This window comes from Tenebrio molitor, chromosome 8 (genome assembly GCF_963966145.1).
Source record: "Tenebrio molitor chromosome 8, icTenMoli1.1, whole genome shotgun sequence".
Taxonomy (NCBI): domain Eukaryota; kingdom Metazoa; phylum Arthropoda; class Insecta; order Coleoptera; family Tenebrionidae; genus Tenebrio; species Tenebrio molitor.
Window position 1 is genome coordinate 3,360,174 of NC_091053.1, and position 15,266 is coordinate 3,375,439.

The 15,266-nt window shown below is 37.4% G+C and overlaps 2 protein-coding genes across 34 annotated transcripts in view; both read left to right on the plus strand.

Annotated features, from left to right (window-relative positions):
- bru3 (bruno 3) overlaps window positions 1-10,899 on the plus strand; it is a 379,483-nt gene extending 368,584 nt beyond the window's left edge. For 19 of the 32 annotated variants that reach the window (XM_069055413.1, XM_069055418.1, XM_069055409.1 and 16 more), the window contains 7 exons: window positions 4,134-4,277; window positions 4,459-4,606; window positions 4,733-4,897; window positions 5,002-5,100; window positions 5,569-5,646; window positions 6,103-6,261; window positions 6,353-10,899. In XM_069055413.1, the coding sequence (XP_068911514.1) occupies window positions 4,134-4,277; window positions 4,459-4,606; window positions 4,733-4,897; window positions 5,002-5,100; window positions 5,569-5,646; window positions 6,103-6,261; window positions 6,353-6,480 (921 nt within the window). In that variant the 3' untranslated portion in view covers window positions 6,481-10,899. The remainder of the gene's footprint in view (window positions 1-4,133; window positions 4,278-4,458; window positions 4,607-4,732; window positions 4,898-5,001; window positions 5,101-5,568; window positions 5,647-6,102; window positions 6,262-6,352) is intronic. The other 13 variants (XM_069055426.1, XM_069055395.1, XM_069055425.1 and 10 more) reach the window with 11 other exon arrangements.
- A 274-nt stretch (window positions 10,900-11,173) lies between these two features.
- LOC138136672 (UDP-glycosyltransferase UGT5-like) lies at window positions 11,174-14,593 on the plus strand. Of its 2 annotated transcripts, XM_069055944.1 has the most exons (4): window positions 11,178-12,938; window positions 12,989-13,211; window positions 13,258-13,477; window positions 13,527-14,593. In XM_069055944.1, the coding sequence occupies exons 1-4, from the start codon at window positions 12,129-12,131 to the stop codon at window positions 13,756-13,758; spliced, it is 1,485 nt and encodes a 494-aa protein (XP_068912045.1). In that variant the 5' UTR covers window positions 11,178-12,128; the 3' UTR covers window positions 13,759-14,593. The 2 variants fall into 2 exon arrangements, with proteins under 2 accessions (XP_068912046.1, XP_068912045.1); XM_069055945.1 differs by having other exon boundaries at window positions 11,174-12,938; window positions 13,258-13,609.
- Window positions 14,594-15,266: the final 673 nt, after the last annotated feature.

A 15,266-nucleotide genomic window follows, 5' to 3' on the forward strand; every position in this document is an offset into this window, starting at 1 on the left:
CCGTCAAAGGTTGATTTACGTAATAGCATGAACATAACAGACATAACCTATTTTTTTTATGTCGTGTCAAATAAAACATCCGGTCAGTGCCAAATACGAGGCAAAAAACCAGCAATATTTTTCAATTGTTTCATTGCCAACAGATTCAGTCATTGTTGATCACGCTGTATCATTAAGAGTAGAAGCGAGTCTTTTTGTGCTAAGCCCAGGGATTGAGACCGAGACGAAGTTGAGGTCGAACTGTCAACTCCTACATTTTATAATAATAATAAATTATTATAAGAATAGGTAGTACAAACAAAAGACTCAAAATTACTTCCGGTGTTGAGAGAGTGGATGTAAAATATTCAACGGATACTGTGATTGGTCCAGTCATCTAATGAAAATAGCTGACATAAACGTAGAAAACATCGCATCCCATTAAAATTACAAGAAGAACTAAAAATAAAAGGGTTGAAAAATATTTCCGTCTTTTTGGTTCAAGGTTTAAAGATTCTGTTATAAGCTTAAATAATGAGCAAGTTTCCATTCAGGAAAAATTCTCTACTTCACTACAAAATGTTGACTTGGGATACGTAACAATTACTCCTCAATGTTGGTAATTGCAATAATTAGAGTAATAAAATATTTTTACCAATATACAGGGTGTTTCTGAAATAAGTGCATTAATTTTAACTGGTAATAGAACTCATCAAAAGGAACAACTTTTCTTTCTGCCATTTTGGCGAAAAACGTTGCGTAATGGCTTAAAAAAATAGGAAAGATTTTGCTAAAACCGTTCATATCTCTAAAACCAAGCTACCTAAAAACGTGAAACAACCAGATTCTTACGAAGTAGATTTTTTGCTATACGGGTAGATTTACATATTTGAATTTTGATTTCTGCGTTAAAACACGTTTTCTGGATGAAAATGGATGTTTTTTTCATATTAGCGCTGATCTCAATCAGCCATTGCAGTATTTAGTGGCGTAGGACTATTTTAGTGAAAAATCTCTCCAATTTTTTTTTGGAATTAAACATCGTTTTTCGGCAAAATGGTAGATGGAAAAGTTGTTCCTTTTGACGAGTTCTATTATCAGTTAAAATTAATGTACATATTTCAGAAACACCCTGTATTTGTTGATGCATAAAACAATAATCAAAAAGGATCAATTCAACAACTTTATAAAACGTCTGCATTTTTTCTGCCATAAAAGCTTGACCAACGTTGCATCCGAACAATTTGAACAAACCAATTTGTCTAAAGTTGATCGGCTTAAGTTAAGTGTTCTCCCTTGCCACTTTTATATCTGTTGACCGCGACATAAACCGAGGTGGTAACATTTCGGCTGACCTCAAATCTCAGGCAGCGACCCAAGAAAGGTCCGCCAGAATATTCCGAACACGCTTTGGGATTCTCACACGTGGAAACGGGCTGCTCGGGAAACAGATGTGGGGATTTGGAAACCGCGACGAAAAACTGTTAGCATTCCATCTTCAACAGGTGGTCAGTTACTCCGTGTACTCTGCGAAACAGGAAATCAAGCATGGCAATTACGTTGTCTGCGTTTGTGCAAAACGTAAATAATTTAGCAACGCTCGTCGATCCCACGTCGGGATTTCGTGTTTCCTCCTATTGCCATCTATTCGAATAGTGATGGGATCGATGCATTATTAATTTTTTCGACCGACTCAATTGTTTATGAAATTGAAAAAACGTTGCAGTTTCCGGCAAGGTAAACAACGGTTTTTTGAAACGACGCAAACACGATTTGATTGTCGAAATGCCCCGCGCGACAATTTAAGTTTTTGACGTGCCCGCTTCGCGCTAAACGGTGACTTTTTTTTAATCAACAACGCTTGTAATTGCGTACCTGTCACCCCGATAATGTCTTTGATTGACGATTCGGTATCCGAACCGATGAAAAATATTCTCCCAACGGTTTTAATTATCTCGTACGTGTTGAAAATTCCACAACACATTTAATTCCAACACTTTTTAACGACGAAAAGAGCGGGTAGAGTATAGTTTTCTCGTTTTCTCTGTAGGTCGTAAAATTTTATGGTACTTTAAGTTAAAGAACTTGCGAGGCTTATAAATTCTAGTTTGTATTGTACATTTTGTATAATTGCATTGTACCTGTCAATCGCTCATAATATGCAATAAAATTTTACGACCTACAACGAAATTGAGAAAACTATGGGTCAGGTTGGACGGCACGTGTCGCAGCTTTGATTTATCAAAGAGTAATCGCTTTCTTTGTTGAATTCGGATTATTCAATTTACGTTTCCCACTCGATAAATCTCGAACTTTCCACGCATGAAATAATAAACTTTGATTAGCGTAAGCCGGGGCCGACGGTGTAATTTAGTAAAACCGATTACGCTCGAAAAACAATTTTCTGATACGGAGCGAAAGTTTAATGTCGGGAAAAAAATAAAACAGTCATTAGATGGGAAATTTAGGGAAATTCGTAATCTACGTAATTTACATTAGCCCGTATAGTAGAAAGAGCTGAGCTGAGAGCAAGCAGCTTCATGCATGTTTAATATTGTACCCACAGGGTCACTTCATTCTTGCGCACTTAATGGGACGCCTTATTCAATTTGTATGAGAATTAACCCACGCCTGAAAACACTCCGGAGTTTTTTTTTTCCTAAAGGACTCTTTCCGATTTTAGACATGACTTCATTATTCATAATGCGAGAGGGATGTTTTCGGAAGGGCTGACTGGAAGGTTAATTAGATGTTATCGGGAACATGTTCGTTGTTTGATCATGCAAGAACACAATATACAACCACATCATAAAAGCGAAATACAAGTGTTTCAATGGAGTGCGGATAAGCGACCTCCTGTTCGTTAAATCGAAATCGATAAAAAAGGATAACGTTACAATAACAACGACAGTGAAAAGTACAAGTAAAGAGGATTTCCCTTTGGGAATGCATTTCTTGCTCGCTAGCTGCGAACGATTTTAGCGTGATGCGAACGATTTTAGCGTGTCGCATCAAACTAATTCACTGCCCGGGAATAAAATACATAAAATCTGACAATTCACCTAGTGAAAATCGAACCCCATCGATGTTTTATTGAACACCTTCGTGACGTTTTGTTGGCGACAGGCCGCCAAGTGATTGTGTCAGTTGACATTTGTGAAATGAGCGTAATGAAAATTGAAATGGCAATCCTCGGTTCGCATTAAAATTCTAAACATCTCTCTCCTTGCACCAGAGTTCTATTTCTTAACCGAGTTCCGCTCGTCGGATTTAATTAAAAACTATTCAAGGATTTCCTGCGCTCGCAAAACTGCTTGTTTGCTCTTCGGTTAATTCGAAACGTGTCACTTGCGAAACACGAAACGAATATTATATATTTTTTCGGTGGCGACGCGTCTGCGTAAATCCATTAATTTGTCGGAGGCGTCGGATGTCCGCCCCCGCTCAAAATACATTTTATTGGTCGGTATTTCTGACGGGTTGTGTGGATTCTTGGCCGGTCTCCGCACTAACCCGCGGCATTCAATAACAGAATGTCTCTTCGGCCGTGGTCTGATCCGATGAGGAGACATGCGGAATTGGATGGCGCCCTTCAACCGAGCCGGGATTTAACGATTTCTAATAGATTTGTGAGCGGCAGAGCGAGAGAGGGAAAACTCTTGTCAGGGGTGGATTGTGACCGTCCAACTTGCTCTTCCTTCGTCCTTTCCTCGGGCCATGCCAATTGATTTGCTTCAAAGGATCAACGACGGATTTACTTCCAAACTGCTTTCTAGACGTTTTATATTACACATTTTTTGGATAACGTTATGCGAACCGAACTCACTTCGCCATCGTGCCCGATCGATGGCCATTTAAATATTTTACAACTTGACTGAGCGTTTTTCCTGTTGCGCCACACGAATCTAGCCATTTTTGCACAAAATTACACCTAGCAAGATCATGCTCTCATCGACCACGTTTCCAGCTTTACACAAATACTTATCACTCATGTAAACATTGTTAGAAACTATGTCTGGTTCTTTAGCAACCAACTTTAACATTACCACTAACATTGACACTATTGTGACAGACCCATAATGCGTGCCTCGAAAACGTCCCGAATCAAAGATTCGTTCCGTGATATTTCCGTAAAACGAGTTCTTTGATTTCAGGGAGCCTCTTCCAGCTTAGTAGTGAAATTTGCCGATACTGAAAAGGAACGACAACTGAGACGCATGCAGCAGATGGCCGGAAATATGAGTCTTCTCAACCCCTTCGTGTTCAACCAGTTCGGAGCTTATGGAGCTTACGCACAGGTAAAGGCCTAAAGAACCTGTCCGATTTTCCTATTCACGAAAGGAATGTTCCTTGAATTGAAACGGGGGATTCAAAGGAACCAACCACTGTTGCTCACGCCAGCCTCTCTCTTCTCAATTCAACGAACGTCGCAAACCACCAAAATTGTCAGATATTGTATCTTCTCCATTTTGCTTATAGCATTCTTTGGACTTTCAGCAACAGGCGGCTCTGATGGCAGCTGCGACAGCACAAGGAACATACATAAATCCGATGGCAGCGCTCGCCACGCAAATTCCTCATGCTACACTAAACGGTATGGCGAATTCGGTGGTGCCACCCACCTCAGGTAATTACATCGTCCTCAACTTCTCGACAAGTCGTCGTCATTTCGCTTGTCTTGGAGTTGTTTTACCATCGTAGATCGTTGTCAGTCCCGAGTGTATTGACGGTCGATTTCTTTTTTTTGACCCAGATGTTGGTGTAGGTGCTGGTTCAGGCCAGCCTGTTAACGGAGCCATACCTAGTCTACCGTCGCCCACCATGCCAACATTCAACATGGCAGCACAAACGCCCAACGGACAACCTGGAGGTACCGAAGCCGTCTACACGAACGGCATACCTCAGACGTATCCAGCTCGTAAGTTCATTTTATCAAATCGTGGCAGATTGTCCATTTCGATGGACAATCTGCCCAACCTCCGTTATTGTCGTAATATAAGGACTGAGTTAACTGAAATGCAGATGCGCTACATCTGTCCATTCCAGCGCAAGGATTGCCTAATGGAGAGGCGGCGCTTCAACATGCAGCGTATCCAGGAATGCAACCATATCCAGGAGTCGGTAAGTCGATACGATTGTCCGGGCCGTTTTCTTCTCAGTACAATACATAGGTTGTGTGGATGTGAACAGTGTACATTATAGATGTATCGGTGTAGCTTGGTATCACCTATAATTGTTCGATGTTACACAGAAATGTTCGATGTTGTTGCTTTATATATTCTTTGGTTTCATTCCACATCACGGATCATTAAAAACAAAAATCTAATATCGGAATTGTCTCGCAGAAAATTTAAAAAGCAACTGTAAAAATCCGTCAGATTCGGATTTTGAACAAGGTTTGAACGATGCCGCAGTTCAGATTTAATCAAAGATCCGAGTCTCGAATCACTTCATAAAACTTCTGTTTTTGAGTAACCTTCTCGGGAGGCGAAGGAGGGTTACTGAAAAATACGAATACATGCCTACTGAAGCATGTTTGGTTGCATCAGTGGTAAAGTATGGGTGTGATTTGTTTATATTTGTCGGCAGCTTACCCCGCGGTTTATGGCCAATTCCCGCAGGCCATTCCCCAACCTATGTCAGCAGTTGCTCCTGCACAGAGGGAAGGTAAGATATCAAACGCTCACGTAAACATTAATTAACTCTAAAATTAGTATTCCCAATGCCCCTACTAGTGGAGCTCATAAAACGTCTTAATGTTTCCCATAAATTTTATGTACTTATTATTAAATGTTTAAACATACATATGATGTTGCATTCCACTTCCTTTGTCTCTATTATATACATATTTGTGTTTGATGTTACCTTTATTATATATATGCACTGTATGTTGGCATCGGCTAAATCTCAGCCTCTCTCTGTACTTGGTGTTGTGTGGTGTGAGCAAACATTAGACGAAATTGGTCCCAGTTTCTTTGTAAACACTCCGAAATTCATAGGTAGTATTGCTGCAATATCCACGACCCGATCTTTTGCGATATTCAAATAATGATTGAACGTACAGTCACAATACGTCCACGTCGATGATGACTTTCTCTCTGATTAATTTCTCTTTCGCCTTAGGCTGCTCCATCTCCGGACCTGAAGGGTGCAATCTGTTTATCTACCACTTACCTCAAGAATTCGGTGACGCTGAACTGATGCAAATGTTCCTGCCTTTCGGAAATGTCATCAGCTCGAAAGTGTTCATTGACCGTGCCACTAATCAGAGCAAATGTTTCGGTGAGTTTTTGAGTGCACTCTCGTCCCCGTCGGTGAAAATTTCTCGAGTAATTAGGCGGGAAGAGGTAGAATGTGTACTCGTATGTTGCAGGGTTTGTGTCATTCGACAACCCTGCAAGCGCTCAAGCAGCCATCCAAGCTATGAACGGCTTCCAGATCGGCATGAAGAGACTCAAGGTGCAGCTGAAGAGGCCCAAGGACGCCAACAGGCCCTACTAACCTTGGCCCTCAGATCTCGCGGCGCTCGTAGCGCTCCTCAGCCACTAGTATACTAGATACCACTTTATATAAACACATAGTATATTGTAACTTATATATAAATAATAAGAACATGCCTGGTAACACACTCCGAGCACACGCAGTCCGGTTGCGCCCGCCGTCTGTCTTTTCGAGAAATTCCAAATGGGCTGTGATTAAATAACAAATCAGTGTTTGATTGTACAGGCCGTTTTGTCTTCTCGTTCGTGAAATGTATCACTATTTTGAGACTACTCTTAATTATTTGTTGTAAGTACTTATGTGTGTTAATCTGTAATTGAATAAGAAACTCAGGACGGGTGGCGCTTCCGCCTGCTCAGTTGCCAAATTTAGCCCAGGCATGTCTCCTGTGATGCTATGCTAGTCACAGCTCGGGCTCGGAGTCGCACTTATGGGGGCACACGGTACCATGTCGGGTCTCCCTTCTGACTATGAAAAAGGAGCCATGACATATTTATACTTAACAATACAACCTATACAAAAAAAAAATAGTATAATATTTCTACTAAAATTAAGTAACATAATCCTTACAAAGTACCAACTATATATTAATCTGTAAATTATTAGGGGTAGCGATTTAGGATAGCCAAAGAGTGGTCGTGATACCATGAAGGTATAGTCATTATCGATTTTAGAACAATACGTTCACAATTTATGAATTTTATCTAATGTATAAGTTTATATATCAAAATGCAAATTGTGCGTTTTCGCCAAATAGTTGTTGAGAAGTTAGTTGACGCTTTGCGGGACTGAGCGGCGGCAGCGGCGGCGAAGTCCCTGGGCAGGCCGGGAGAGAGAGTGGAGAGGCACTCGGCTGGGCCACTCTAGTCAAATTATCCAGCCACTGGCTGCGGATTCTAGTTAATATGATTAGAATTAATTTAGTCCTAAGACATATATTTAGTGAACATATATAATATTTATTGAATCTAATGTATTTAGATATACAAGATGATACGGTTTATTTTTTACTTATTTATTTTTTTCGGCTGAGATACTATTGTGCAATATTAACAGAACGACTGATACACATTAACGTGAAACGTACTTAATTATTTTTATTTTTCTATAGATTCTTCTCGTTTCACACATTTACTATTTATTGAAAGCAGTTTGCTGAATAATTATTATTATCGCTTTAAGTTTCTGATCGTTTTCTTCTTCTTTGTTTTGTTTTACGTAGTAGTAGTGCATTCCACGCTTGCTAATGACATTCCTTCGGCGCTGGAAGTAAATATATAGACATTTTTAAGTACTAACCGGGACGGGAGGGTGGCAGCTCCCGAAACTAATGTATCGAGAGACTTACCCCTACCAAAAAAAAATTAACCAACCCGAGCAAGCCTACAAACGTACATACACCGAACACAGCTTCCCAGATCTCCTACGCATTAAGCGAGGCCTCCTCAAATGACATTAGCTTGGCAAACAAACAAAAAAAAAAACTAATACAACTAGTATTTTTTTTAAACGTGATTGTAAACGTAAGCACATTGTTCTCAGGAAAAAAATCCTTTTCTCGTTCTCGATGCGCTACGACTAAGTCCCTTCTGCATGCCTTTTTGCTAGTTTTATTGTTGGTAGCAAAAATTCGTGCATCTCTTAAATATAAATATGAATATAATGATGCGGTGGCGCGATCACCGGAGTCGCGGAGGCCTTTTGGTACTGGTGGGTCTCATCTGTCTAGTCTAATTCATTAAAAATATGGTCTCCCCAATCAGGCAAGAGCGGATAATAATCAATCTCTAAACGCAGCGAAGTGATTCTAGGATACAGGGTATGTTTTTGCAATTATTTGTGTAACTGTTTCTCATCGTGAGAGGGCGGTCATCGTGTTTCTATTAGTATATGTATTCATAGTTCCGCGTCAGCAGCGGATACAAATCCGCACCCTCGCTATCAAGCCATTTCATCCCATGCTGTATATATATTGGGGTCCATTCGATTGCACCATTTTATACAAAATGTATGGTCCTTTCCTGTCGCAGGCAAGAAACGTACCTGTCGATTCAAATGGATTCGGACAATCACATCAACTGTTATCGCACACGTGTAATGAATTTACCGGAGACTTTAACCCAAAAAAAAAAAAAGTAAAACACAGAATTGTCAAATTTAAACGGTGAGCTTATTTATTATATTGTACTGAACGTACGTACTCGAGAGGAACCTGAACTTTTTCAAAATTGTACGATCCATTCACCAAATCGCCGATTTGTATAAATTAGAAGAAAAAAAAAGACGTTGATTGTTTGTTATTATAGAGTGTAAATAACAATTTAATAATGGATAAAACAAAATATATTTTTCTACTTTAATGCAATTTATAGTATAAATTGAACTAAATTAAGCCCGCTGGGTGACCGCGAGCGGGTACATATCTCTTTGCCAAAATTTACATTGTTCTTTTCGATGTTGTGTGTACATAATAAAAATGAAAATACGACAAAAGCCGAATTGGTAAAATGGGTCTGACAAGCGTTGATAATAATTAAAATGTAAATAATTATTGTAATGAATCGACATTTCGTGTCCCGTGCTTTATAATTTGTACCTAATTGATAATTCACTTCTATGTGAGGAGACTACGCTAAAATCTGTATTCACAGAAAATTGTTTCTAAGATGTAATTAATAAGAATTATAGGGCTGCTTTGATAATAGGATAGCGGCAAAAACGACTGTTTTAGATCATATTTCGTGCACCGAGCATTGCTTTATGATGCTCGACTTAAGACCATGTCCCATTTGATTCTGTGATACATGAATATCTGTGTAATGACGTGTGAAACAGATTTATTAATGTTCGTTCGTTTGAAGATTGATGATAAATTCGTCGCGCGACGTAACTTTTAAATTTGACCATTTCTCGTAATCGCCTATTTCCATTGGACGGAACAGAAAATGTGATTGTCGGGATCTGGTGGTCCATTTTTATATTTTAGATGCTAAAAGATGAACAGGCGCTTAATCATGGAATCATTTTTTTCCGTTTTATTAGTCGATCTAGCCCACTTACACATCCACTCATCATCATATATTTTAGCTACGAGTAGAGTAGGGAGTAGGTTCTAGTCATAATTTATAACGTGTATGGCATTTATTACAAAATTAAGGTTGAGCATATGGAACCAAAGCGGTACTCATACTCATTATAATATTAACAAACAAAAAAAAAAGAGTTTGAACAAACTTGCATAGTCTGAGATCTTGCCAATTTATTGGTTTGTGTTTCACCCAACATTAGTATGCTGGGACCAAACGGTTGTTTTGACGATTTTTTAGCTTTCGCCCAAAGTTTCGACATAGTCTAGTCAGTAAACATGTTGGTGATCAAATTATTTCGTTGTACAATAATTTTTTCATCATTTGATGATGCAGTTTTTTACAAATTGTAATATAGCGTTGTATATCAAACTATTATTGCTACGTTATTTATTTATTATTATTATTATTATTTATTATTTATTTCTAGTCATAGGTCTTATTTACTTAAGCTTTTATTACGACGTCCGATCCTCTTCTTCGTTTCGATTCGACACGACGACGATAGACGCGAACAAGAGGAAGACGACGCCGGACCTACGCTTGTATACAGTATTATGCGGTCTGCTGTAGACGATATGCAGGAGAAGGGTGCGAGTACCCATTTATCATATTCGGATGAATCTCCATCAATTATATAAGATAATCCAAGCCATACTCTGTTGCATGTCAGTTTTATTACATTTTACACAAAATTATTATAAAATAAAATTATTACATAATATTATATTATTATATTATATATAGTAGATAATTGAATTAATATTTATAACCTGCTAAACTTGTAATACGATAATGTAAAAACATATGAGTAAATTAGACAATGAATGCGTGAACTTTCTATTCATGTATGAAATTTATCATATTTTATTATTTTTACACTGTCAATTTTGCTGGTCTTTTGTATTTCTTACAGTAATTTACGGAGAACTATTACTTTTACAATGTAACGTTTAATATATCAGGATAATATATTGTATTATACAGTAATGTGTAATTTAATATTTTGACATAAGAAGGATTACAGTCCAATTATTAAAAAAGTATCATAGACATGACCGAGCGGCACTTGAAATGCTCAAACTTTACATAATCTACTACTGGAGATCTTTTCAACAAGTGTCATGTCTCTTCTTCTTATTATTATTATTATATTACTAACTTTTAACCAAATAAATCCAATTCAAGACGAACAGGTTTACAACTTATATGAATATATAACTTTTAGTGTGGTAAATTAGTTTCAATTGTTTTGGATTTATTTTGGAAAGCTATCCAGTTCATATGAAACTTTATAAAAGAATTATAAATTAATAAAGTTAAATATAATGCATATCTAGAAAGAGTTTTATTATTTTCAACGGCAACATCCCGATCATTATTTTAAAAGTAACGTAATAGAGAATCCAAATTTTTAATTTGTTTTACTGGCTTACTGGCTTATGGAGACTCGTTCCTTCGTCACTCGTCCCACAAAAGCCCGCGCCTCACATAAATAATTATTACGGTGCGCGAAAGTTGGACAGACATTGTAATAAAAAAAAACATTTACCAGTTTCCACCGTTTCGCTTTTGGTTGCAGTTTCCAATTCTTAGAACGTCTTTAGCTGTTTGAGTTCTTAACTTATCTAACTTGTTGCGAGAATAAGTCTGTCGTCCTCGTTATAGACTACCAAACTCGAGCGAAATATCAGATTAAAACGCTCAGGAAAACATTAATTGCGCGAGACTTCCGAAGGGTAAAAAACGAAAATGTGAAGTGCCATGTTTGCAACAAAATATCCTTGTAACAAACAAGTCTCTGAATCTAGAACAATGTTGAGTGTTCTGGAAGCACAAAGAAAAGCTCTTTGCGAAAAGAAATTTTGAAAAATAAAAATACTGAAGTACATATCGTGGGATTCAATTCCAAAACTTCGAAAGATAACTGATTGGTTTAATGGCCCTTTTAAAAGAAAAATCGCATTTTTAAAATTTGGGGAATTTTACGGTGGTTGGTAACACAAAAATGTTACAGTGGAACATTTGAAAGTTCCAATTTGAAATTATTGTTATATCGTTTGTTTAGCATGATTTGACATTTGGCATTTGATGTTTGACATTGAAAGTTCCCAACCTTGAAAATATAAATTGTATTGCTCTATTGTAGCACTCAAATCACCTATTAACGCACTATTTTGAGTGCTGTAATAGCTTTGTTATAACGGCAGAATATTATCCAGGCCAAAAAGTGTACCTTTTTCGTCCGAGTCTGAGTTTTCTGGCCGAGGCGCAGCCGAGCAGGCGAGGTTTGAAAAATTTAACAATTCCTCTGTAGAATGATAAATTAATAAAAAGTTATCGACAAAATTGCTGGCAATTTATCAAAAAACAATTTCCTTACAGCGTACGTTTAATAGCCAACCATAAAGATAAAGAGTCGTTACATAATCGATCTTTGTCGAAAACATTCATCAAAACGTCAACTAAAATACCTATACTGTTACCCCATTATGTCATTCTTTGTTGACCATATTAATTGAACAAACGTCTACAACACTTTAACCTGAAAAGTGTTTCATAATGTTCTCGTTCCTGCTTTATTTTTTCTCTTTACTCAATTACGTGCAATGCGCCAACATTTTGGGAGTATTTATGTTTCCTTCGTTCAGTCACCAAATAAATTATCAACCGATCTGGCGAGAACTATCTTTGAAAGGTCACCAAGTTACTGTAGTAACACCGAATCCGTTGAACGATTCGACTTTAACAAATTTAACAGAAATAGACGTCGGATTTACTTACGACATCGTAAAGGCACACGAAAACATCTTGTTCAATACAAATATTTTACAAATATGGGATGTAATCTTCCGCTTCATGGACCTTATAGCCGAAAGTGAATTGAACAGTACAGAATTCAGACAACTAATTGGCAACCAAAGTAAACAGTTTGATCTGGTTTTAATAGAATGTTTCCATCCAGTCATGTATGGCTTGGCTGCAAGATTTAAGGCACCGATTATCGGTATGGCACCAGTGAGAGTTGCCACGCCAGATTACGAAAGAGTTGGTAACCCCACCCATCCAGTCTTATATCCTGATCTCATTTTAGGCTTCGACACAAACAGCCTCTCCTTGTTGCAAAAGATTCAAAGTACTTTATTCAACTTGTTGTCCAGATATTACTATCGAAATGTTATGATTCCACGTTCTCAAGTAATAGCCGAAAAGTACTTCGGCAAGAGTATGCCATATCTAGGTGACTTGGAGAAAAGTGTTGACCTGCTTCTGATCAACACAAACCCGCTGATACATCTTCCAAGACCCGATGTACCTGCAATAGTCCAACTTGATGCAGTACACATCAGAACCGAACGACCTCTACCCCAGGTAAATTGAGTAAAATGTATGATGTAATTGACTAATTCGAAGTCATACAGGATTTACAAACAATTCTAGATGACGCCACCGAAGGTGCAATCTATTTTAGCCTCGGTTCGAACATCAAGAGCACAATCATTGGTGACGAACTGAAGAATGTTATCTTAGAAGCCTTGTCAGAGCTACCATACAAGATTTTATGGAAATGGGAGTCTGACCATTTAACCGGAATACCTGACAACGTTATAGTGAGAAAATGGTTTCCTCAACAAGATGTCATTGGTAATTCCGTCACCATTAATTTAATTTGAGTGACATTTTTTTACAGCGCACCCAAACATTAAAGCCTTTATGAACCAAGGAGGGTATCAGTCGATTGTAGAAGCTATTTATAGGGAAGTACCACTGATTGGAATACCATTCATGAATGATAATTCGTGGAATGTTAAAAGAACTGTTGATTTAGGAATTGGAGTATGCGTTGATCCTGCAACCCTTACAAAAGACCTGCTGAAAGAAAGCATTAATGAAGTGGTCAAAAACGAAAAGTAATGATTTGACAATTTAAAGATGTCGACAAGATTTGTGTTGTTTTAGATTTAAAAATAAAATTAAGGAAGTGCGGCAACTTTCATTCGATAAGCAGATGCCAGCGGTGGAGACAGCAGTTTGGTGGACGGAGTACATTATACGTCACAAGGGAGGAAGACACTTGCGAAGTCCTTCAGTTGATACATCCTGGTTTCATTATTTACTGTCTGATGTACTGCTCATGATTATTTTAATGGTAACCGTTATTATTTACGTATGTTATAAATTACTGTCTTAACCATTTCATTATAACAGTTTGCATGTTTTATTTGTACTTGTGCACATATTTTGAAACAAGTTGATGTCATCTATAATGTATAGGGTGAAAAAATAAATATCTGCACGTTTTCGCTCTACCAGTTTTTTATTTATTGTGGAACAAACTTAGCAGGGGCAAGGATTAGGCTAGAAAAAGCAATAAAAAATAACACAATAGATAAAAATCCTAATTAATTTTTAAATAAAAATACCACAAAAAAGACGATGATGTGGGTGGACGTGTTTTCTAATAATAATATTTTCATGCTATTAATGAAAAAGTTGATTCTGGAGAGCGTGCGAGAGTGGGAGCTATTATGAAGGTGCTGGACTAAAAAACAATCAAACTCCGTCGGTACTGATTGATCGTAGAATAATGAAAAAATGAACAATGGAATTTGTAAAATTAAAAAAATAACAAGTGCTTATCAATGAGTTGTAATTAATGAACATACATTGTAGAGCAGAATGTTATCCTGTACGAAACTGATAAAAAGAAATTTTAACATTAACGTCATTAACAACATAAAAATAAAAATATTGTTTAAAATATTACATTCTTTTTTGTGGAAATGTGTATTATTGAGGGACTTTGTAGGAAGCACAACAATAACACTTACAGATAAGAATATTACATTGTTGCTATAATACATAATGAATAATGATTAATGAACATCATAAGCAAACGATTTTCAAAGGCGTTTTAAAAGTACCCACGTACAGTTGCGAGCATTAAATCTTGGTTGTCAAGGTCATTTTGAAATTTCCCGCTACTATCACAAATTAAAAATTTTGCCTGCTTAATTAGGGCCAATGTCAATAAAACGTCAATCAAAAAAATATGTCAAAGTCTTATTCTAAATATTCAAAATTGTGGCCCCAATATCGTATTTTAACAGAGTAAAAATTATTTCCCTGCTAGAGACGGACGTGTCAGAAGCTGGGGTGGCAACCCAGTTGGGATTTCCAAAAAGTTGACAAGGTCTAGACAAGACCAAAGGAATTTATTAGAGGTTATGACCGTTTCACATTAGAGCACTTTCCGTTGCGTCAAAGAATGACCTTGACGACCAAAATTTATTGCTCGCGACAGTATTGTATTCTCAATTTGGTTGTAGGTCGTAAAATTTTATTGCATATTATGAGGGATTAACAGGCAAAACGGTTGGGTTTGAAAAGGTTGGGAAGCGGCGCGTGCCGTTTTCCGTACAATGCAAATATACAAAATGTACAATACAACCCTGCTTAAAATATTACCTGCTAGTGGTAAACTAGGATTTATCAGCCCCCCAAGATCTTTAACTTAAAGTACCATAAAATTTTACGACCTACAACCAAATTGAAAACACAGTACCTATCATTGGTCATTGGACCTACCAAATTTTTCATCTGAAACCAGAACTAACGAACTGACCTTACATTAATTTTAATTTGTAATTATAGTTACCCTTTGTTGTCGTTATCTCCTTGTCACCCCCTGGTCGATCC